Here is a 23,827-nt window from a genome sequence, read left to right on the forward strand (position 1 = left end):
AGAAAGATTAAGATTTAATGATTGTCCTTATAAGTACCACTAAGAATAAAATTATCTCTGTGCCAGCATCCAGCTGATGGCAGAGATAGGTGTCTTGAACACCTCGAGATTTTTGAGTTACTGGTGAACTGGAAAGATCTGGTTGGCAAAGATTCTCTCTATTCTCTCATAAGTGCAGTTTTATAGTACAAATCTGGTGTGGACATGTGGAACAGTTCAAGCGGAAATTGTATAGAGGTTGATTTTGTATTACCAGCAATAATGTGCATTGATTCGGTGCACCTGTTCAATAGATTAATGCAGACACTCTTGAGCTATACAAGAGAAAAACACTCAGCAGCAAGTACACATCACCTATGGCATGTGATCACAATATCGATGTAAAAGAATTTCAGGAGGTTTGACACAAGGACACCGTTCCTCATTCAGGTTTTGGCAGTAAACCTGCACAATTTAGAAAGAAAAAATAACTACAGTATATGTTAGGGCTATCAGTGAACCAGATGCTTCTAAATTATGTGCCTATAGTGAAGACATACTCACCTGCCAAACCAATGAAGACCCCAAGTCCAAAACATGCAAAGAATGCGAGGAATACCATGACAAATTCCCTCTTGTGCATAGAATACAGTCGCATCTGAACTGACCTGTTAACATATTAATGGTGTAGACCAATTTTAAAAAAGTGAAGATATTGCATTTTTTGTACTGAGCTACAGGCACAAAAAACAATTAGCTTTATTATGGAAAAAGTGGGGGAAACATTTTGAAAAATGATTGTTCTATTACCTTGATTTTGTTACAAAACTGGAGCACTTATAAAGTGCATTTCCTCAAAAAGTGAGATATTGTGTTTCAACAGTTCATGTTAATATACAGTGTGAATATACAGTGTGTACCTGAACTCCACCAACAATATTTCTGAGGTTGTTCAGGGACATTTTCTTAGTATTTTATACAAGGGACATGTGGTTTCAACTGGCTCATTACAGGCAATAAAGTAGTTATCGCTTATTCAGTTTATTACCCCAATCACCCCCCTCTCTGTGACCATATGTTCACAACAGTAACAACGCTTCTAATATAACAACACTGTCCAAACAGGTCATGAAGTTCCAACAGTACCAACCAGCTGCCGTGTCATACTCAGCCCTTAGGCATTACAGATGTGGATTATGGAGGGGTGTGTGGTCAGCACATCGCTCTCCCACCCGTTGTCAGTTTTCATGACTGGTGCCACTACCCCTTAATCAAGTAGCTTCTCAATTGAAAGCCTGTAATATGCAATTACCAAAATATGTATCACAAATGAAACACATATGATGACTGTTCGAAAAATTCCGGAACATTCGTAATTTTGTGCCATGGTGTGTTGGAGTGAAATGTGGTTGGCATCCCCGCATATGCCTGAGTTTAAAGAGCAACTGCCGGAAGTTTCATTGTTGTTTGTCTGTCAGTGTTAGTGCTGCATTGAGCAGAATGATGTGACACACAGTTTGCGAATTACGAGAAGGCAAGTAAGTGGAGCAATGCATCCACATTAAATTTTGCGTGAAACTCAAGAAAACCTTTACAGATACACACCAAATGATGTAGGAAGCCTGTGGTAATGATTGCTTAAGCTGCAGTTGATGTTACAAATGGTTAACATGGTTTAAAAATGGCCAGACAGAAGTTAAAGATAACTCTCATTCAGGACACCCTTATATGTCTACCAATGATGCTCATGTCAGGAACGTCAATGAAGTTGTGTGTGCCAATCGAAGACTGACTGTCTGAGAGACCGCAGAAGAACGTAACATTTCAGCTGGATCATGTCATGAAATCCTGACACAGCATCTTGGAATGCATTATGTTGCTGCCAAGTACGTCCCACAGCTCATGAATCAAGACCAGGAAGACCTTTGCCTTACAATCTGTGACAAGCTTTTGGATTGTGCAAATAAGAACAAGATGTTCCTTAAGAGAATTGTAACTGATGATGAGATGTGAGTCTACAGTTATGATGTTCAGACCAAGGTTCAGTCACAATAAGTTGCGAAAGGTTCTCCAAGACCAAAAAAGGAGCTCATCAGGTCAGGTGAAATGTCAAAACCATGCTGATACTTTTCTTTGATTTTTAAGGATTAGTTCATCATGAATTCATGCCACAGGGACAAAGTGTTAATCCATGGTACTATTGGGACATGTAGCGAGTCTGGGAGAAAGTGGGAGAAGAAAACGACCTGAAATATGACGAGACAATTCATGGCTCTTGCATCACGATAAAGTACCCTCACATTCATCCAAGTTGTGTGTGACTATTGCACAAAAAACAAAATCACTGCACTGCCCCATCCTTCGTACTCTATAGACTTTTTTTTTAATTCCCAAAGTTGAAAACCCCATTGAAAGAATGAAGATTTGCAACAATATACAAGATAAAAGAAAGTTTACAGATGGTGCTTTATATGATCCACCAAGAGGTGTACCAAGACTGCTTCCAGAAGTGGAAATGGCATTGGGATAAATGTATCAATTGTGGAGGAGGGTATTTCAAAGGCGACCATGCACAATAAGTAAAAGATAAGCTCATAAAAATTTTGTGGGCAAAGTTCCAGAATATTTTGAACAGCCCTCATATAGATTTATCTCAGAGCATTTAATCTGTTCTGTCACTGCACAGTACAATACGTTACAAATGCAGAAATGTTCCCATGTAGGTATTATTCAAAATGTTGACCACCATGATTATGGCAGAGTGTCAGTGTCTGTTATCATACATCTAACATTGCTGGAAAAATGAACCCAAGATGGAACCAAATAGTACTAAATGCAAGCTTGAACTGAAGGGTAAAGTGGGTGTTGTCAACAGCAAGCATGACGAGTAAACGGAGAAAGTTTGTTTCAAAACAAGACACGAAGCACATAATGCCAAAATTTGCATTGTTGTACAGATATATTCAGTGAAATATAGATACGAAGCTAAATGGGGGTAAATGAATTGAAATTACTGTGTAATGAGCTACTGGACTCCAGGAGTCACCTACACCAAAATGCACAGAAAATATCCTTGAATAACTCCAAAAATAAAATTACCAAATATGCAGCAACCAGTCGCAAAATTATTTAAATGTATATGGATGCATTAAACCATTTAAAATGAACATACAAATTTATCTTGCAACCAATATGTGCCCTGTGAAGTAATACTGTCTTAAGCAGAGTCAAACATAAAGTGATACATTGAGAATTGACTATGACAACGAGGAACCATAAGAGGGCGTCGCAAAGCAAACACACCCTCTATGCGAAAAGATACAGGTAAAATAAAAATGAAAAGAAGAAGAAAGAGGTATTACATGCAAAGTGAGGTAAAATATAATGATATAATACTAAAATATTAACATGAAATGGATATATTGACAAAGATTTTGTAAACCACATAGTACAGTTATATATGCCAAAAAGCAATTGTACAAATTAGTAAAAAGGAACAAACATATATGAGAAGCACACCATCAAAAAAATTATTTTTTTTGAATTTTTAAATTATTTATCATATTTTTTATCCAAAATCAAAAGTTTTCGATTGATCTGTGTTCAGTTTCTCAAGGCCTATCCACTGTGCCAACTTATAACTAAATCTGAGGGGGCAGGGGGGGCGGTGAAATGGGGAGGTTCCCTTGTTAGCACTGTGATGTTGCAACCCATTTTGCCTTGATGCATGCACTTAATTCAGTTGGGGAGGGTGTCACAAGCTGTTACAACCATTCCTGAGGCAATCTGACCCACAGCTTTTGTAACAGTTCTTGGTCACCCCTGTTCTTTGACATCCTGGAGACTAGTACTGGGACAGAGTTGACATTTGAGCTGATCCTACAATATCCTATTGGGGGCATATCTGGAGATGTTGCTGGCCATGGGGGCACTGGAACATTATTAGGAATTCATAGAGATACATGGCATGTATGGATGAGCATTGTCTTGTTGAAAAATGTCACCATGATACTGTTTCATGATGAATAACACATGAAGACACAGCATGTTGGTGGCATACTGTTGTGCCTTGAGGGTGCCCTCAATCACTGTCAGCCTTGACTTGAGGTCATATGTGTTGGTTCCTCACATCATGACACCTGCAGTAATATTGCTATGCCTCTTCAAAACATTGGAAGAATGGGGCCTCTCCCCAGGTTGCTGCCATTTTGCTGATGATGGTCATCTGAAGTAGTGCAGAACTACAATTCTTTGACTGAACACAGTGGGGTGAATTTGAACACAGTGGGGTGCCATTCATTGACAGCTATTCTTCCCAGTGATGGCACTATTCCAGACACACTTGATGTGCTGTTATGTTAATGGCAACCTGTCTATGGTATAGTAATTCCATAGTGTGGCTGCTGCTAGTCTCCAACAAATTGTGTGGGCTGGCACAGAATGTTGCAGGGAAGTCATTACTTATTCTTGGATGGTGGGTGCAGAAATAAATGGGTAGTAATGTGCTTTGTGCACAATACAGCATTCCTCCCTTATGGTGGTCAGAAATGGTTGACTGGAACATTGACAACCAATATACCTGCCGTTACATTCCCTTGCAGTCCAACATCAGGCTGCTGTCACATCCAAATGCCCCACAAATAAGAATATTGCTGGATTCAGCCAGCCAGCCAGATGGAGACCCACAATGACGCCTGTTTCAAACAGTCAAATGCTGATAATGCTCTGTCATATGAGTACGTGGTATCTTTGTGTCCTTCACAGTGATCAGCCAACACCTGACACTGTTCATGCCCCCTGTATACCATACCGGGCCTGGTAACAACACTAAACACGAACAGTACTAATGCACTCTGATGGCCATTCTTCCTGTCACAGATGATTGTAGCTCTAATCATTTACATATCTGCTAATGGTGTGAAAATGCATGGAATTACATTGACATCTGACCATGTCTTCTGGGTGCTACAGATTTTGTGTGAGGCATCATATTTTTCATTGGAAAAAATAGTTTGCTAGAGAGTAAGCATTTCATCAGAGTACATAAGAGGTGAAAGTATGACATTGAGATACAAAGTAGGACTTAACAACAAAAATGTACATATTAGTACAGGAGTAAATTTCTTGAAGTATTGGACATATTATTCCTTGTCTCTTTAGCATTCTTACAATCACCTGACTCATCATCATCAGTTTGCGTGGTTGTAAAGTGATAAAACACTCAGATGTTTCATTGGAATAAGAGAGTCTGGATTCCAAGGTGACAAGGAAAGAAGCACGGGGATGAAAGGGTGATAACAATACAGAGCCATAGTTCATCATCACAGTAGTTTAAAATATATTTTGAAGAACCAGTTAAGGAAATGAAAGACTTATGAATAGCAGGAATGAATTTAAGTAGACTGGATGCCATTGCTAAGCTGTGAAGAAGTGATGAGAAGTACCAAGAATAAGAGTAAATACCACACACTTATGTCAAGGGACACTAGCAAAATTGACATCAAAGTTATTCTGTCTGAACCCTGAGAAGATTTTTTCTACATGAAATAAAGTTTTTGTGGCTGGCCAGCCAGAGTGACCGAGTGGTTCTAGGCACTACAGTCTGGATTGCTATGGTTGCAGGTTCGAAACCTGCCTCGGGCTTGTATGTGTGTGATGTCCTTAGGTTAATTAGGTTTAAGTAGTTCTAAGTTCTAGAGGACTGATGACCTCAGAAGTTAAGTGCCATAGTGCTCAGAGCCATTTGAACCTTTTTTTGTGTTGGCTCAATGGAGGATTTAAAAGAACTGTGCAGATTAATCAACTAACTTTGTTACTCAGAAGTTGAAATGATATTTGTAACTAACACAGAATTTATGAAGAGCAATGAGACTGAAAGTAACAGCCCGTTAAACATGAAAATTCAGAGTGCGTGATAAGAGAAATGAATTGATATAGACATCTAGGAAATAAGATGAGCACGGTAAAGGAGCGATAATCAGTAGAATGGTGAAATAAAAGGATACATCTACCAGTGAAAGAAACATTCCTTTGTCAAAAATGATTTGCAAATGGAAATGTATGTATTCAGTGGGAAAATTGGGCAAAAGGTAACTAGAGGTGTACAAATGTGCCACAGAGTCTGCAAAATAATATCAGCAGTATAGAAGACTGCTTGTTTCTAAGGCATATACTTCAGCTGCTATGTGTCTGTTGTTATATACTTAACAAGTAATGCTGATGGGGATTTGCAACTTAAGAACACAGATATTATATGTAAAAGCATTTGGCTGTGCATGTCAATTATAATTTGGTTGTAGAGATTTTGTTTCCTACTTCACTTATGTGAGTAACTTAGTAAATAATTATTCCAATCATTTGTGATCTGCATTTGTAATGCTGTAATCTCTTCTTTATAGCATTTTTAAGGGTCCATGTTTCACAACCAAAGATGGCTATGATAGTAATGATGGCATTAAACAGTTTGAATTTCATAAAGCTTCTGACTCCCAGAACCACATCTGTACACTTATGCCTACAGGGTTTACAACTTCATTTTAGCCTTTCTCAAAATGCCATGCACCCATACAAACCAGGAACAGTTTTATCATTGGTGACTGTGCTAACAAGTTACTAAACAAATGTGTATGAACTATATCAAATGAATGTGATATTAGTAGGATTAATAAATCATCATCACCTTGTACAGTTTCAAGCCACTGGCTGGATCTGTTTGGAAAATAACCTCTCCCTCATTTTCTGTTGCCAATCATCTGTTGGTTTCACCTTCATTCAGACTTCTCCCCTCTTCTGCACCCTGTCCTTTCAGCCCCAAGTTTCTTAGTCTTCCACTTGGTCTTCCCCCCCCCCCCCCCCCTTCATCTTGTTCACATTTCTGGGTATCCTCCTCCATTTGCTTAACATCTCCATTTCATTAAGCCTTGAATCCTCTATCCTATCCAGTAATGGTTCATGCTTCACTAATTTCCTGATCCTCTCATGCCTTAACCTGTACATCTTTGTCACTCCAATACTATTTACCATGAATTTCATCTCACTCACTTGAATTTTGCTTCCCCCCTTCCTTTCATTCATAGTAATAAACAGATGATGTAACATTTCATCTGTTCTTGTTACAGTGTTAGTTTTGATGAGATCATTGTGAAGTAGGACATGGAAAAAAGAAAGAGTTACAGTTTCTGCTGCTACAGTTACATCACATCAGCATAGAATGTATTGTAGGTAGTTTTCATAGAAAACATTAAGTAGTAAAGTATTACAGACTTCGTTATTTTTATTTGAGGAACCCTTCACTTCTTATTTACGTCATACCAGCTCCATTCTAGCTGAGGCTACATTGAAATTACTACAGTTCTAAGACTTTTTATTAGGAACAGGAGTCAGAATTTTAAAATCCTTGGTGTCATGTCTCCTGTCTAGCCCATGGGAATGTGTTTAATGTGCAGATAATCAAGAAATCTGGTACATGATGTTGATGTAACATAAAATTCACTTTGATTCTTTTGTACTAGCACACAGTGCAGGTATCCAGGATAAAGTAATTTGTCCACTTGCTGGAGTTTACAGTAAACAAATTAAAACACAAGGAAAATGCACACTGGCTATTCTGCTAGCTTACAGTCTCCATAGATGAATAGCACTTCTACACTCAGTTCATTGGTGTACATCGTATCCTGATAAACCTTTTACTGGAATTGGTTGATTGAGTGATCAGTGTGCATTTTCCTTGTTTGTTTACTGTCAGCTCCAGCAAGTGAATGAGTTACATTACTCTTGATACCTGCACTGTGTGCTAGTACAAGAGAGCCAAACTTAGTTTAGTCTTGTATTTTTAATAAGGTCATGTTTATGTGAATGGCACACTATGCTACATCTTTGAAAATATCTTGAGAGGAGGAAATGAATAACCGAATAATAAATATAGGGTGCTATTTAAGAAAGACGTAATGCCATTTGTATCTTCAGTTGAACATAGCCACAAGAAAAAAAAATTGCTCTGAGCACTATGGGACTCAACTGCCGTGGTCATCAGTCCCCTAGAACTTAGAACTACTTAAACCTAACTAACCTAAGGACATCACACACATCCATGCCCGAGGCAGGATTCGAACCTGTGACCGTAGCAGTCGCATGGTTCCGGACTGCGCGCCTAGAACCGCGAGACCACCGCGGCCAGCCTATGAGAAAAGCATTTTTGGTAGTTAATGTTCCCAGGTGATTAAACATTTGCTTGATTAATTTTTTGCTTCTAGATAAAAATGGTTAAGACAGTTGTGGCACAATATAATAAAAATCTCTACTTACAACATTTTTGGAGTTATGAATGGTGGGCTCCATGTGGTTCCCAAGTCGTGCAGTGAGCATAAACCATAAAATTACCAAATATGCAGCATCCAGTCACAATATCATGTTTTATTTATTCACTTGACTTGAAACAAGGACCACTCATACCGCAGCTGCTCACGCTAACCATGGGACCACGGCGCTCCTGAGCTCACACTGTCCTTGATGTTGCCTATCTTGTGCATGGACTACTCAGTTTGTATATTTTGCTTATTTTTTTTCTGTTCCACACAACTTCTTACTGTTTTCTCAATTGATCTGTGTTCAGTTTTTCAAGGCCTATCCACTGTGCCAACTTATAACTTATAACCAAACCTGAGGGGGGGGGGGGGGGGGGTGCAATGGGGTGGTTCCCTTGTAAGTAGGCATATACTTTAATTTGACTCAGTTTTGTAATGGTATTATTTTACAGTGTAATTCCAGTTGTGTTCATGAGATCTTAATATTGCAGAAGAAAGCTATTACAGTAATTACTGGTTCTTGATATAAAGCACAATGTAAATTTTTGTTTTGTGAACAAAAACAATGACAGTATTAAACTTAGATATATACTATGTTTTAATTTATACAAAGAAGAAGTTACCAGAAGTAAAACACAGAGAAAGTATACATTGTTAAACACAAGAAGTAACAGATGCATTTATAGCTCATACCACATCACTTAACAGCTATGGCCTCATGGGGCACAAATTATTTAATGTACAAGATTTACCAGAGCAAGCATTCAAACAAACACCTACATCACTGATTAATAGACAAACTATTCTACAATATTAAGAAATTTACCAATTAGTAAATTAGAACATAAAACTCTAATGTTAATAACTACTATAGCGTTTTTTCGATTAGAAACTGTATTATATTATGTGTGTGATGTTGCCTACTGCAGTTATGGCCCAACGACAATTATTACAACTGAAATGTCATTACAATCCTCTCAATCTTTGAAGTTTCATATCATTTCCTCCTCTCTTTTTGGTAGCTTCACTTTTTTTGTCAGGCGCTGTATACTGTCATGCATTTTGTAATGGACTGTGATTAGAATAGAGTTCACACCAGTATTAGCACTTCACTGGCCCTCTAATAGAAAGGTGAACTGTCAATGGCTTATGCTCTTATTTCTGGAAATGAATCAAAGATCCTCTACTCAGCTTTCTCCCAATGTAATAACCTGTGTTTTCCTAATCATCACAGTCTACTATTGCTTGCTTCCTGTGCCCTTCTTAGCAAATCCATAAATAAAAGTAATCCAAAATCCTTTGCAAATGACTGAGAATGCGTATTTTATAAACCTCAGAATATGAATTGATTGTGTAGATCAGCCCATCTAACACATACAATTTTGTAAAATTTGTGTAGCTAGATATAGCTGTCTCACCTTTCACACCGGTCATGATGGTATGCTGGAGCAATGTATCGATTGAACTCACTGAACAGGTCACTAAATTGTGATAACGTACTGCGGATTTTTAATCCCCATCCAGCTGAAGGCAGATGATATGAATATCCAAGACCTGCTCCATCAATTTTGGCCATCATGTAATACCCTGCAACAGACAAGCATTAGCTATTTTTCTAGTAAAGGAAGAGAGAATGGCAAAAGCAATACCTCAAGATACAAAAGAGCTTAACAAATAATGAGTTAACTTCTTGAACTTATGGTGATAAGTGACTTAAAGAATTCTGCATAGGCAGCAAAGAAATCTTTACTCTATGGAGACTTGCTCATCAAGTACTTCCTAGTCCTGAAATAGCTTGTACACTTAATCTAGATGCAGTCCAAGCCTCTGAGCGCAGTGAAGAACTACAATCACAGCGTTATAAACCACAAAGTTACATTGTTTTATCCTGTAAAGCAGTCATATTCTTCAACGATATGCCACTACAAATTGAAGTATCAGCCTCTATCAGTTCAAAATAAGGTAAGATTCAAGAGAAGAAACCAAGCAGGTAAAGTGATTGCCTTCTTTTCAGTCTATGTTTTACAGTTACATAATTTTGGGAATAGTATGCATAACGAATAAAATTAAGTTGAAATAAAATAGAACTAGCATCTCTGGTACATATCTACAATGAAACAGAATTACCAAATGTGGCTGCAAATGAGTTACAACATGCAAATAATAAGTCATGGATGTAATTCAGATTTAGGTGTTCTTGAGTGTCTAGCTGAGTTGTCTTTTCCATTTTGCACATAAGGCTTTATTGACTGATCTAGGCTTTGTCAGATGTTTCATGCTGTGGTCTTATATATTCTTGCTGTCTGGAGCCAAACCAGACCATTTGGGGTTCAGGTGAAATGATCCTTTCATTCAGATGTTTCAGAAATTTCTCTGCCACAGGTGCTGGAAACACTTGCCATCATGGAGAAAATTCTCACCCTTAAAATCAGCTTAGTCATGTCCACCCACCAACCAGTTTTGAAGAGCAGGGGCAGACCGGGCAATCATATTTAGGTCAGAAAAAAAGCAGAAACTGGCGAGGCAACTACAATAGTGAACAGGTCTGGGCAGATAGGAAGTGTTATGTTTCACAGAGAGTGAACATACATGAGATTAACACATGAAAAGAAGGAATAGGCCGATTAAAATGGAATTGTTGACTCAGCTATAATTTTGAAAATAACAGCCAATCATGATAAGAAAGTCTAAGAAATCAGAAAATCTTTCACAATGACTTACAATTGACACTGATTGTTTGATGCTACAGTTTGTAGAGTAAACCAAAAAATGTATAGTCATTAATGCACAAATTATGAACTTTAGTACAGTATGTACTCATAATTATTATGAACTCCAACCATAATCGATTCAGTTAAATTCTTAATATAATTAAATGAAACATGATAGTTCTATAAATTTATAATGCTATCTTTATCTCTCTCACCACAAATTATTATAATTGGATTACTTTTTTTGTTCATTGTTAATTATAGCTTATTTCTGTGATGACAAATACAACCTGTAAGATTTCTCAAATAAATTACTGATCTGTTTACCAGATAAATCTAACATTAGTTGATTGCTGTTTACACAAACACTGGTTCAGTGCTAAAATGGTGCTGCATGTCACCCTTAGTAGTGAGGATTGCCACAAGTTTCCCCGAGTGTCATTTTCTGATATTTCCCTGATTTCCAGACAAGTTTCAGCATTTTTCCATGACAAATTTTGAGATCTCAATGATGGGTAACAACGTAAGTTGTCAAAAAATGTAAAGACTTCTGCATCTCTAAATGTGTAAGCAAAAATCTTAAGTACTAGCATCAACATCTTTTGTAATGAACTGTTTTTAGATCAAGAAAGCAAGCCAAATGGTATATGTGTTTCGTTAAGACCACTGCTGTTACCTTATTTCAACAAAAATACGCCTTTTAGTTAGATTCGCAACATAGATTTGAAATACCTTCACTGATTTCAGAAATAACCTCAGAAAAAAGTAGGCTTCTTGAAAGAAGAGTATAAGGCAGGGAAGAGTTGTATAAACGAACACTATAGGTTACCGCCAATGTTGGCTCCACTATGTTCGTAATTGTCGTTTATTACCTACTGTGTTATGTCTATTATTTTACAGCTATTGTGTGGTATTTCTTTCAAGAAATATGTAAGTACATAGCGTACCAACTGCCAGTGACTGCCACAGTTCTCTTCTTCTCATTGTCCATACTTTCTAATGTATAAACTACTTCCGAAGTGCCAAAATGTACTAGAATCAATAAAATGTCTATATAACGCCACACTGTACAATGTACTTGCAGTGAGACAGTAGCAATTCTTGAAATCCATTGCTCACTGCCCCAACCTGACAAGGAGCACCACAGTTCTTGTTCCATGGATAAACCACAAGAATCTGCCGCATTACACTACACACAAACAGAGCTGTGCTGCGGGCAGATTGGTGAGACTATATCTGATGGGCAGGGCCTGCACATTAGTGGGAAACGATGGATTTCAGATCAGCAAGCCCGATTCATTAGTGATACCCACAGAAAAGGCATGCGGTTTTGGTCTCTCATGGACGTTCACTTGTGTGGCCAGGTATTCATGTGCCACTGGCACCATATTGATGAAATGAGACTGCAGTAGTCAATCCATGCAACAGACAACTCGTGTGAATACTCTTGAGAATCAGTGCTAATGAGGATAGGTAGCAACTCATCGTAAATATGATCGCTGAGCCACAGGCAGGCAGATAGAAAAGACAATCACACTCTCACTTTGGCCATAGCCTTTGTCAGAAAATGAGAGCACACACACTTTCACACAATCATTCAGACACAACTCATGCACTCATGACTGCCATCTAAAGCCACTGCGTCAACAGTTTCTGAGAATCAGGCCCAAACAAAACACTTCTCATGCCTCCCTGCCTCTTGTCAGCTGCTGCTAGGCTGGCAACGAGATGTGGTGGCGGCACTGATTGCAAGCTGAGGGGAGTGGTAGAAAGGGAAGATGGAGTAAGAACGAGGGAGTGGGGAAATGAAGCATGTTCTCAGCTGCACCCAGCCAGCAACAATGCATGACATCTCAGTAATCAAACAATTTCATCTACTGATACAAAAACGAGATTTTTTCCTGTGTTTTTTCCAAATTTCCCTGATATGTTTGAAATTCCCTGATTTACAGAACTCGTGGCAACCCTGGTAGTACTGAGTGTGAAAGATAAGAAATGCAATAGACTTCTTCAACATACTGTATTCCAAGTGCAGCACACAAGTTTGTAATTACATGTCACAGTGTGGAGTTTGGATATGGTCTTGTGAAGGCACAGCTCATGTGGGTTTGATTTAACTATGATACTGTAATCATCACAGAAACCTACTACAAATAAGCCGTGAATGAACAGTGTCTCACAAAAAAAGTGAAGCCCAAAAATGGGGATGTGGACAATGTCATGGGTTGAGGTTGAGAGGGTATGGATGTTTACAAAATCAAGTAAAATTTACAAAGAACTCGGCAATTTGAGCCCACTTATCAGTATTACGTTACATTTCCTCAGGCCTGGGTGTGTGCATTGATTCTGTTGGGATGGGTGTCATTAAGCTGTTGTATCCTCTCCTGAGGCAATCTGACCCTCAATTGTTGTATCTGGTCTTTGATATGGTACTGGGATGGAGTTGAAGTAGGAGCCGGATGCACAAATGATCTATCAGGGAAAGATCTGGGGATCTGGCCGGCCAGTGGAGTAACTCAACTTCATGCAGGCAGTCTCTCTAGATGTGCCAAGTGCAGACAAGCATTGTCCTGTTGAAAAATGTCACTATAATACTGTCACATGAGCAGTAACACATGAGGACACAGGATGTCCTGGATGTACTTTTGTGCCATCAGAATCCTCAGTCATTACCAGCCCTAACCTGAAGACATACCCTATGGCACCACAGAATGTCAGGAGTATTGGGCGTAAAAATACTGTGCTTCTCCTAAACATTCGAAAAATGGAACCTTTCCCAATTTGCCACCAATGACTCATGTTCTCAGCTGCGCCCAGCCAGCAACAATGCATGACATCTCAGTAATCATCTGGGATAATGCAACTCAACGTTGAACACAATATGATAGCATTCATCAGTAGTCCGTGCTTCCTAGTCACAGCACCACTCCAAGTGTAGCCATTTGTGTCGTGGTGCTAATGGCAGTCTATGCATGGATGTTAATTCCATAATCTGCCTGCTGCTAGTCTATGACCAATGGTGTGGGATGACACAGAATGTTGCAGGGAGTCCATTACTTGATCTTTGATGGCAGGTGCAGATGTGAAGGGGTTACAATGTGCTTGGTGCACAATATGGTGATCTTCCCTTGAGGTCATCAGACATGATCCACCAAAACCGCAACAACAAGTATACTTGCCCTCACATTCCCATGCAGCCCAACATTGGGTCACTGTCACATCTGAATGCCCCACAAATCTGGATATTGCATTTTTCAACTACTTGGCCAAATGGAGACCCTTTCAAACTCATGTTCTCATAATGCTCTCTCACACATGTATCTTGTTATCCTTCACTGTGATCATTTAACATCTGCTGCTGTTCACATCCCTTATACACCCTATGATGCCTGGTAACAACAGTAAACATGAACAACACAAACACACTATGGAGGTCATTCTACATGTCACAGAGAACTGTAACTCTAACCATTCACTTACCTGACAATTTCTGTGTACATGTACAAAGTTACATCGACATTCGATCACGGTCTGCTGGGTGCTTCACTTTTTTTGAGGCAGTGCTTATTTTGTATATGAAATAGTTAACAGAAATATGAAATTCACATACTGAATCTATCAAGAAGGGCATTTCTCAGACTGCATAACTTATGAACCAATCAGTGTGTGTTAGAGAAACATGGTTATCTTTCCAGAAACAGTCGCACTGCCACTCTATCCAGAATTTATTAATTCATACAAATCATTTACTTCTGTTTATGAACCCTTTAGCTGTTATTAAAGAACTGCCCTCCTACCAAGACACACAATACGTGAAGGTGGAATAGCTTCCTTTATAAACTGGAAAAGTAGAATGCAACGAAGGCAAAAACCACGAATTTCTACCACGCAGCTACGAATGAGGAATCTCCATCGAACTATCCTTGCGACAGGTTTATTACTCACTGCAAAAAATCTATATTTACCATATTTTGCAATGCAAAAAGGAGATCTTCAAGAAATGCATACATCGAACAGGCAGCAGAAAGCTCAGCCAAGTTTGAAACGAAAAATTATGCAGAGTAGATTTACATGCAATAAAGGAATGTTATTCAGCTTTCAGTGATCACCTCACTAGATTTTGTCATAAAAAGAATACTTGTGAAAGCGTAAATTTCTGAATGGAATCAATATTTACGATATTGAAACACTCAACTGCCCACAAGCAGATGAGTGTTAGTGGAGGTGGCAAAAAACACAGTTACAAATCAGATAATAAATTGGTTTCTTTTTGGCCCTTTCCTAGTTTTAGCAGAACCTCCTGATGTACCTTCACTCATGGCGTGTGTGATTTCAGAGTTTGCAGTTCACAGGTCACTTACAGAGGTCACCTGGGAGGGGGGAGTGGCTAGGTGGCTGGACTCGAACACTGATATTTTTTATGTAAACGAGTTGGTCAGTTGTGCTGCCATAAGGAGTAAATTTAATATATAACATCAAAACTTATTAAATACCAGAGAATTAATGGTTATGCACTCAATACATGAATAAAATCTCTGTATTCTTGTGGGGAAGGGGTGGAGGGGGTGGAGGAGTGCAATGCCCCCTCTCACTCTACATCCTTGCCATTGTCTATGGCATGAAGCATTTCAAACTATATGTTTACTGTCATGTTCTGAGGAATATACCACATTTATTTTCACAACTGTACTCAAATCTTGTTCAGTTCTAATAATGGTTATTGACTATATCACAAATGGTTGAAGCACTGTCTGAAAAAAGTTACAGAAAAATTTAGTGAAAACTTGATAAGATTTCAAAGTGGTGCAAAGATAGACAACTTGCTTTATGTACTAAAATATAAAATTATGCATTTAAAAAAAATCAAGGAAAAAAACGCAGTACTCTGTGATAATAATGTCAAGGAATCGAAATCAGAATCAGTCAATTCATACTAATACCAGTGAGTAAAAACATATAGGGATACAAACTGGAATGATTACATAGGCTCAGTTGCATGTGAAGTCACAAATTTGCAGGATATTATAAAAGAACACGAAATGATACTTTGAGTCTACCACTCAATGGCTTGGAACCAATAGGCTAATTCTCAATTATGATAAATCTAAAACAATACTGTTCAGGAACAACAACAGTAGAAGCATAGAGGAATCTCAACACTTACAAGCACTGGGTATAAATGTAGATCAAAACACAAAATTATTAGGACTCACCATAGCTAATTGTTTACTGTGGGAAGACCACACTGCTACCATACCTACCAAACTAAATTCGGCCATATTTATTCTCCAAAACATTAAACCACTAGCAGCAGATGATGTTATGTGAATGCTGTATTTCTCATACGCTATAATGAGCTATGTGTTTAGAAATGTGAGGTCAATCAAGTGATGCAATTAAAATCTCCAAACAGCAAAAAGTGAAAATCAGAATAACGCCTAAAGTGTTCACTTTTTTGAAAATATTCCATTCCAAATGGAATATAACTGAATACGAATGTCACATCTTTCATTCAACGATCTACAATTATCCCTTTGTAAGAACAAATCTAGGGCAACCAAAAAGTTATAGAGTATAATGCTTGAAAGCATTCACAAGAAATGTCATATTGGAAAAATGTTGGGTCGAAACCGAAAATTACAAATCTGATAGAGAAAAGAAAAATCAGAATTACTGAGTAGGATACCAACAAAAATAATAAACAGGTAGTGCCCCATTAATATTCCTTGAAGTGGAGAAACAGGGTATAAACTTTTAAAAAGTTTTATTCAACCTTAATACTATTTACAACACTTTGCCTATTACATCACAAGCATTAATGGATTTACTGCATTAAATTTGAACAAAAATTAAATCTGAAAAATATGTGTTTTGAAATCTATATTTTTGTGGTTGGTTAAGTAAAGTGCAACTTTGAGCCATTAGGCTATAGGGCTAGAGCTAAAAAGTTGAGAACGTTCCAGTTCCTGGGGACGATAGCTCTTTGACCTCGAAATCTGACATTTCTTTCTCATTCTTCTTGCGCAGATGACATTTACTTCTTTTTTTTTTTCAGTTGACATTTGGCCCCATTGTAAGAGGGAAGATGGACACCTAGCATGGCTATGTTCTTCAGAGTTTACTACACTAGCTTTGCTGGGTAAAATAACGTAGAATAAGCAAGCCAACTGGACTCTCTTATTGCGCGCAGTAGAATGATAAACTACTGTTGTGTTCCCGTTGGGCAGCAACTGCAGGAAACGTTCTTGTGGGAATTTGGGGATGATGATTGGCACGTGTATACTGCCGCTGTGCTTGTGTTGTACTACGAATCTGCGCTTCACAATATTGGCCCCTACCTGCAGCTCAGAAAGGGCTGTACGAGGATGACAAAGAAACAGGCGCGAGGACACTATTTCTGCACTGAAAATGTGCGTATGGCATATTTGGCCGGGAATCCACTGCTCTGTACAGATTCAATCCATCTTGACAGCACAATGGCGTCTAAACCGCCGCCGCACCGAGGAAACCGCATAATTTCCCGAGAACACTGTGACAAAAACAAATATCCCAGATACGTAGTCACTGCTAAACTCACAGTGTTTCCCGTTGCGCTCGACAATGTTAAATCTGCAGCTTAGTAGAGTCAAAGACAAAACACCGCCAAAAATTCTGCAATGAATAAAAAAGTTATACCCTCAGATTTCAGGAAGGGGGCCCCCTCCCTCCAGACGGATACGGAACTGTGCGTATTATTAAATCTGACCTCTTACTACGAATCAAAACTCCAAAACTTGCCAACGCAATGGATCTTAATTTCAACAAAACCTCGAAGTGCCAAACACACATGACTACTAGACACACATGACTACTAGACTTCCAACAACTGGCCTTAGTGTTAAATCAAGTACCTACTTAACGTCCACCTTCAATATTTGCAACCAGGCACAACATAGACACTCCTACAAGTTTACGATAAAAACTCCCTCGTTATGAATTCGAACTCGCTGTAGCCATTAGTCCCGTTGATACACTTTATCACAATTTACTTTCCGATCCCACAAGGGAAGGCACATGTATTATTGGCTAGCTCCCTTCGTAACATTTATCTTTCTGAACAGCCACATGCACTCCATCAAATCACATTACAGTAAATCTAAAAGCTGCCTTCCCAAAACCAATCCCATTTCATATTCAACCAACTTAACGTATATGTTAGCAAAGAAGCAAATGGTAACTTCTCATTTAAAAAATATCATCCTAACACTGCTACATTCTTTAGCTTCCAAACATGCACTCAAACCAATTAACTAGAACGATTGCTCCTGTTAATAACACGCTGCCTAGCCTTTTCTTTCTATACCGCCATCAACTTCTGCAGTCTTTCAGACAGCTACAGCTACCATGAGCACCCAGGAATCAAATGTTAATCCCACCAACAAACATCGAGCATTTCTACTACCTCCACTATCAAGAGCATTACATCACTTTCGTCATAAAATGAACATCAAGAATATTGTTTCACCCATCAGTAACCATTCCTGCAGTTGAACGTAGCTGCGCACATGTATCACCACACAATCACATCTTTCCTTTTCCAACATCGTAAATTCTCTGCTACGAATCTAATAATCTGATGCTAAAGGGCAACAATGCAGCTCCTATCAGCCTGCCCCCAAAAGGGGGAGCGAAATATAACAATTTAAAAGACTGAAGATTCAAAGTGACATAATCTGCAAGGTACAATACGAGGAACATTTTCCGCCACATGGCACCTCGATACGCTACCCTTTTAGTAAATCTGGTACATCAGTGCGGGATATCACAGCCTAATTTACCTGACATTTACCACACTTCGTATGACGCTGTTTTTTGATTCGACCAGATCTTTTTTTATGTGAATAAGTGCAAGATGCGTGTAAATCTGGATCGGGCTGCACTGTTGTCATAATCCACTCGTAATCCGGCTCCATAATTTCTTTTCCTCATTTTGTTATTTGAGAATAACTGTTAAGCACATAATTGGTAATCCACAAAAAACTGGACTGCATTGTTGTTTGCCACACGCATTTCACAAACACAAAATAAAGTGGCAACACTGACATCTTGAAATCCATGGATGCCAATACTATCAGTAGTGTTACATATTACCACAGTCTAATTAAACTGTGGTGTTACGTTAGCGACTGCTATATCGATATCTCGAACGCAGCTAACAACAAAAGTAGGAGCTCTGAAACAGTTGGCATATTTTTCAGAACATTCTGAAAGGTGTCAATGCAGTGCCTTTATGTATGACAGTATAGGAAAGACATGAAAATTATTTAATAATATTACCTGATAGTTTATATGTCTCCAATACTTTTCGCTCTCTGCATCCCGAAAATTAAAAACTCAGCTCAAATAACATTACTGATTGAAGACAGGGAATAGAACAGCTCTGTCAGGCGTATTAGTTTCCTTTTTGTCCTTTATTTTCATTCACTTATTTTTGCGCATGCCGAATACAATTGTGAACACAAAAACGAAAATTTCCCTACCACAGTCTACGTTACAACATGTAACTCAAAAAAACAGTACAGCCAACGTGATCATATAATGCTTTCCTATCTAAACAGCAAAATTAATTGAAATTTAAAACATAATACGTGATAATGCTCGTGACTGTAGGTGGAGCTTATTGGGTTCTATTTATAGACTAAATATCGAAGATATTGAAATTGTTTCGTACTACTCTCCCAAGGGTTTATGAATAATTAGATGCAACAGTCAGTAGTGGTTGCTACTTTACAGTTACACTTTGCTGTCAAGTCGTTTTCTCTCAGCAAGCACGTGCAAAAATCTTTGTTTTCTAACCATGCCGGCCGTTGTGACCGTGCTGTTCTAGGTGCTTGAGTCCGGAATCGCACTGCTGCTACGGTCGCAGCTTCGAATCCTGCTTCGGACATAGATGTGTGTGATGTCCTTAGATTAGTCAGGTTTATGTATTTTTAAATCTAGGGGACTGATGACCTCCGGTGTTAAGTCCCATAGTGCTTAGAGCCATTTTTTCTAACCAGTCTTTATTAAACGGTGTAACTTAACTCCCTTCTTCGGAAGAGACGAACTTGATGGCGTGTCTTCATCATCAGCGAAAGGACGAAACATCTTTTCCGAACGACAATCCTTTACAATTCTAAAATGCTCAAACTACACGTGTATTGCGCTGCAGACTCATTTACCCAGTAACCACTAACTTAAGACGAAAATATATATTTTGAATCATGTGTAGTGACTTGGGGGAGAGGGGTGAGAGCGCACGTATCATTCTTCGCAATGGTTTGCATGATTTGCAAATTCGGCAACAGGTGGGATAAAAGTGTGTCCCGAGCCTTTTACTCCTGATGGTACTTTAAATTCCAGGAAAATCCCGACGAAAACTTGACGGATGGCAACCCTACACTAACTTGTGACAAGTGAGACAAGGCAAAAAAATTTCGATAAACAGACTAAAGTAGGGTTTCAGTCAGTTTTTGACCATCTTCAGACCTCATTACCATCATGGAATGAGTTCTGAAGATGGTAAAAAACTACCCAAAACCGGTTAGCACCAAATAGAGACTGTTTGCGGTCGAGACTATTTGCGCTCATTTTAAAGTGCTTTTTGCCAGACCGCTGTTCTCCATGAGAAATGTTCTCAAAAATTTCAAACAAAACAGTAATAGTAGTGGTGATGCATATTTTAAAAATGCAATCCCTGAAGGCAACAGCAGGACGATGTGGCCGAGTAGTTCTAGGCGCTTCAGTCCAGAACCGCGCGACTGCTACGGTCGCAGGTTCGAATCCTGCCTCGAGCATGGATGTGTGTGATGTCCTTAGGTTAGCAAGGTTTAAGTAGTCGTACGTTCTAGAGGACCCATGACCTCACATGTTAAGTCCCATAGTGCCCAGAGCCATTTGAGCGATTTTGACGGCAACAGAACAGCAGTCAGAACGAATAAATTTTGTAGAAGGTACTCAGATAATAAAGCAGACGCCACAGGAAGAACACTGGTTTGGGCGTCTGCCTAAAGTGTTACACAGACTTACGAGGTAATAAAAAAAAGGTCGAACCATGAGTTGCAGCAGTGCGTTGGCGGTGACCATATATGGTCACGCACGAGACCTCGAGGGCGGTGTTCGGAATCGACAATATGGAAGGTGTGGCATGGCCTGCCACACAGTATAAAGGCGGAGGCGGCGTAGCCCATGAGAGAAGACGCGCTCCTGCCGTCAGTGTGGGAGGAGCTCTCAGCCGGTGATGGCCGGTGCAACGGTAGCTATTGGGGTTTAGGCCTCGCTGACCGCTCTGCTCTACAGAGAGTTCCCTTTCGAGGCGCCAGTAGCGCTCGGTGGATCGGCGGAAGGTTGAGCTTGCTCCCTTTCGTCGAGAGAGTCACTGACTCGCAGTAACCCGTAACTTCGGTTACAAACTTCCTTAGCGAGACTATCTCGTTCCGTGTTAGGGTTGATCAGTGCCAGGGGCCCGTTCCCGTCGGACCACCCCTCGTACTGTAGGCCACTTCTCTTCCTCCGCACCTCCTTTAGGTGCCGCGCCACTGCACCAACGGCGCACGCTAGGCCGTAGGGCATTCCCCCTCTTCTGTAGGACCTATTTGGTAGCCTTTTCTTTTCAGAAAAAGCATAATTGTCGTGCCCACCCACACCTAATAAAGCTACTGAAAGCACCAAGATGGCAGATTCGGCCGGCGTTTCCCCCGCCCTAACCCGCAGCAAGGCTGCAGCTAAAGAGGCGCTTGAGTCGGCTGTTCCCGTCGACGTCAACGTCCCGCTTGCCGCCGTCGAGGAGGTGTTGGCCGACAAGGATCGGCAGATAGCTGCGCAAGCGGAGCAACTGCTGAGCCAGCGTCGATTGATAACCGACCTCTGCGGCCCAAGTGAGTCCCCCACGCGGACAAGTACCCTCCACATCACGCTACATTCACCTGCAACTGGTGACGCAAGCACTACCGTCCCACTGCGGCAGCTGACTCCAACGGCGTAACCAGCAGCTGCAGATGCGGACACAGAACAACAGTACACTGGGCCCTGGCAGGTGGAGGGCCCACGACGCAAACCGAGCAACCACACTCGCAAGGTAGCCGAAAGGCGCTGCTGCCTACACCAAAACCCGCACTTCCGGTTAGGAACACCAACACAACAACAAACACGAACCGACCTACGGTTAACAACACCACACAAGCACCAACCGCAGCTACGCCCGCACAACAGAAGACTGGTTTTCCCCCAGTCGTAATACAAAACTACGGGGACCTTAGTGTCCTCAACACAACATTCGCGGAAAGGCACACACCTTGCACGCTACACACGAAGTACTCCGGGGATAGGGCTTCACTGACGTATCAACCAACAACGAATATAAAGATCTTATCTTCCTCAAAGAAACGGGGATCGAACATTATACGTACAGGACTGCTGAAGATCGAACACAGCAGTACGTGATAAAGGGAGTGGATCCCAGTACCCCGAACACTACAGTACAAGCGGCGCTCAACTTCCTAGGATTCGACTGCAAAAGTGCTTCCAGGATGATGGGCTTCCGCTCCCACCACCGTCTACCACACTACCTGGTCGAGATGGCCAACACGGCCGCCTTCCGCGGCCTTCTGCAGATAAAAAGCCTTCTGCGGATGTACGTAAGGGTAGAGATATACGAACCGCCACAGGTCCCTCAACAATGTAACAACTGCCAGCGGTTCGGTCATTCGGCCCTCCGCTGCGGCCTGGCGCCCCGTTGCCGTGGGTGCGCTGGCAAACACGCATCCAACGCATCCACACTAATCCACGAAAACATACGCCGTTGCGCCAACTGTGGCCAAGGCCATGCGGCCAACCACAGGGCCTGCGACGTGCACAATGAGGCGCAGAGGCGCAAAAATCAAAAGGCGAAGCCACCGAACGTCATAACACCTCCAAGGCCCGCACCAAACCTGGTCAGGAACGGAGTGTCGTTCGCCATGGCTACACGCCCTGGAGGAGCGGGCCAGGCCGCGGAACCTCTGCGCCCAGCACACGCACCTAACACAACCACTGCGACAACAACACAGTCGTCTCAGCCCACACACGACAGTGCAACCACACCGGTACCAACACCAGCCCCCACAAACAACTCAACCCCACCCCCTGAAGCCACTGCCTGCGAACCTACACACGACACACAGGAAGACACACTTACACAAGGACCCCAGAACCAAAAACCCAGAGAAGGCTTAGGCGACCACGTGGAAACAGGAGCCGGAACACACGTGCACCACAACAAAGTACCCAACAACAACAAAACACTGACACACAGACAGCAAGTCAGTGATACCAGCACACACACTACTCCACCCCTCACCACGTCTGACACACAGGCACCTCAAAATGTTCCACATAACAACAACACAAACGCCAGCCCACACATAACGCCAACACCCGCACCAGCGGCCGCCAACACCACAACCGAGCCACAGGCCGACACACACAACGGCAACTCAACACTTGAGGGCTTATTGGAAACAATATTCCCCCATCACACGGCCACTCAGATCTTTAATAAGATCGCGGCGGCCGTCACACGGCTCATAACTGCTCAACCTGGGCAGTACTGGGCCGTCATACAAACAGCGCTCACCACACTGTTTACACCCATACACGGGTAACACGGCGCAACCGGCCCCCATCGCAAACAACCAGACACTGACACAGATCCTGTTCTGGAATGCAGACGGGATCAACAACAAAAGGGCGGAATTTGCGGCGCTCATGGAGCGTAAGGGTATCCTTATCGCACTACTGAGCGAGACTAAGCTCAAACCACGCAACCAACTAAACTTC

At 40.8% G+C, this 23,827-nt stretch overlaps 1 protein-coding gene across 3 annotated transcripts in view; it reads right to left on the bottom strand.

Moving 5' to 3' along the window:
- The window catches only part of LOC126336589 (transmembrane protein 181), a 176,223-nt gene that overhangs the window by 103,681 nt on the left and 48,715 nt on the right, over nucleotides 1–23,827 (bottom strand). The window contains exons 1-3 of one of the 3 annotated variants that reach the window (XM_050000449.1): nucleotides 18,811–19,153; nucleotides 9,701–9,869; nucleotides 544–647 (exon numbers count right to left, since the gene is read on the bottom strand). In XM_050000449.1, the coding sequence (XP_049856406.1) occupies nucleotides 544–647; nucleotides 9,701–9,869; nucleotides 18,811–18,817 (280 nt within the window). In that variant the 5' untranslated portion in view covers nucleotides 18,818–19,153. Of the gene's footprint in view, nucleotides 1–543; nucleotides 648–9,700; nucleotides 9,870–18,810; nucleotides 19,154–23,827 lie in introns of those variants that run through there. The other 2 variants (XM_050000447.1, XM_050000450.1) reach the window with 2 other exon arrangements.

This window comes from Schistocerca gregaria, chromosome 2 (genome assembly GCF_023897955.1).
Source record: "Schistocerca gregaria isolate iqSchGreg1 chromosome 2, iqSchGreg1.2, whole genome shotgun sequence".
NCBI classification, from domain to species: Eukaryota; Metazoa; Arthropoda; class Insecta; order Orthoptera; family Acrididae; genus Schistocerca; species Schistocerca gregaria.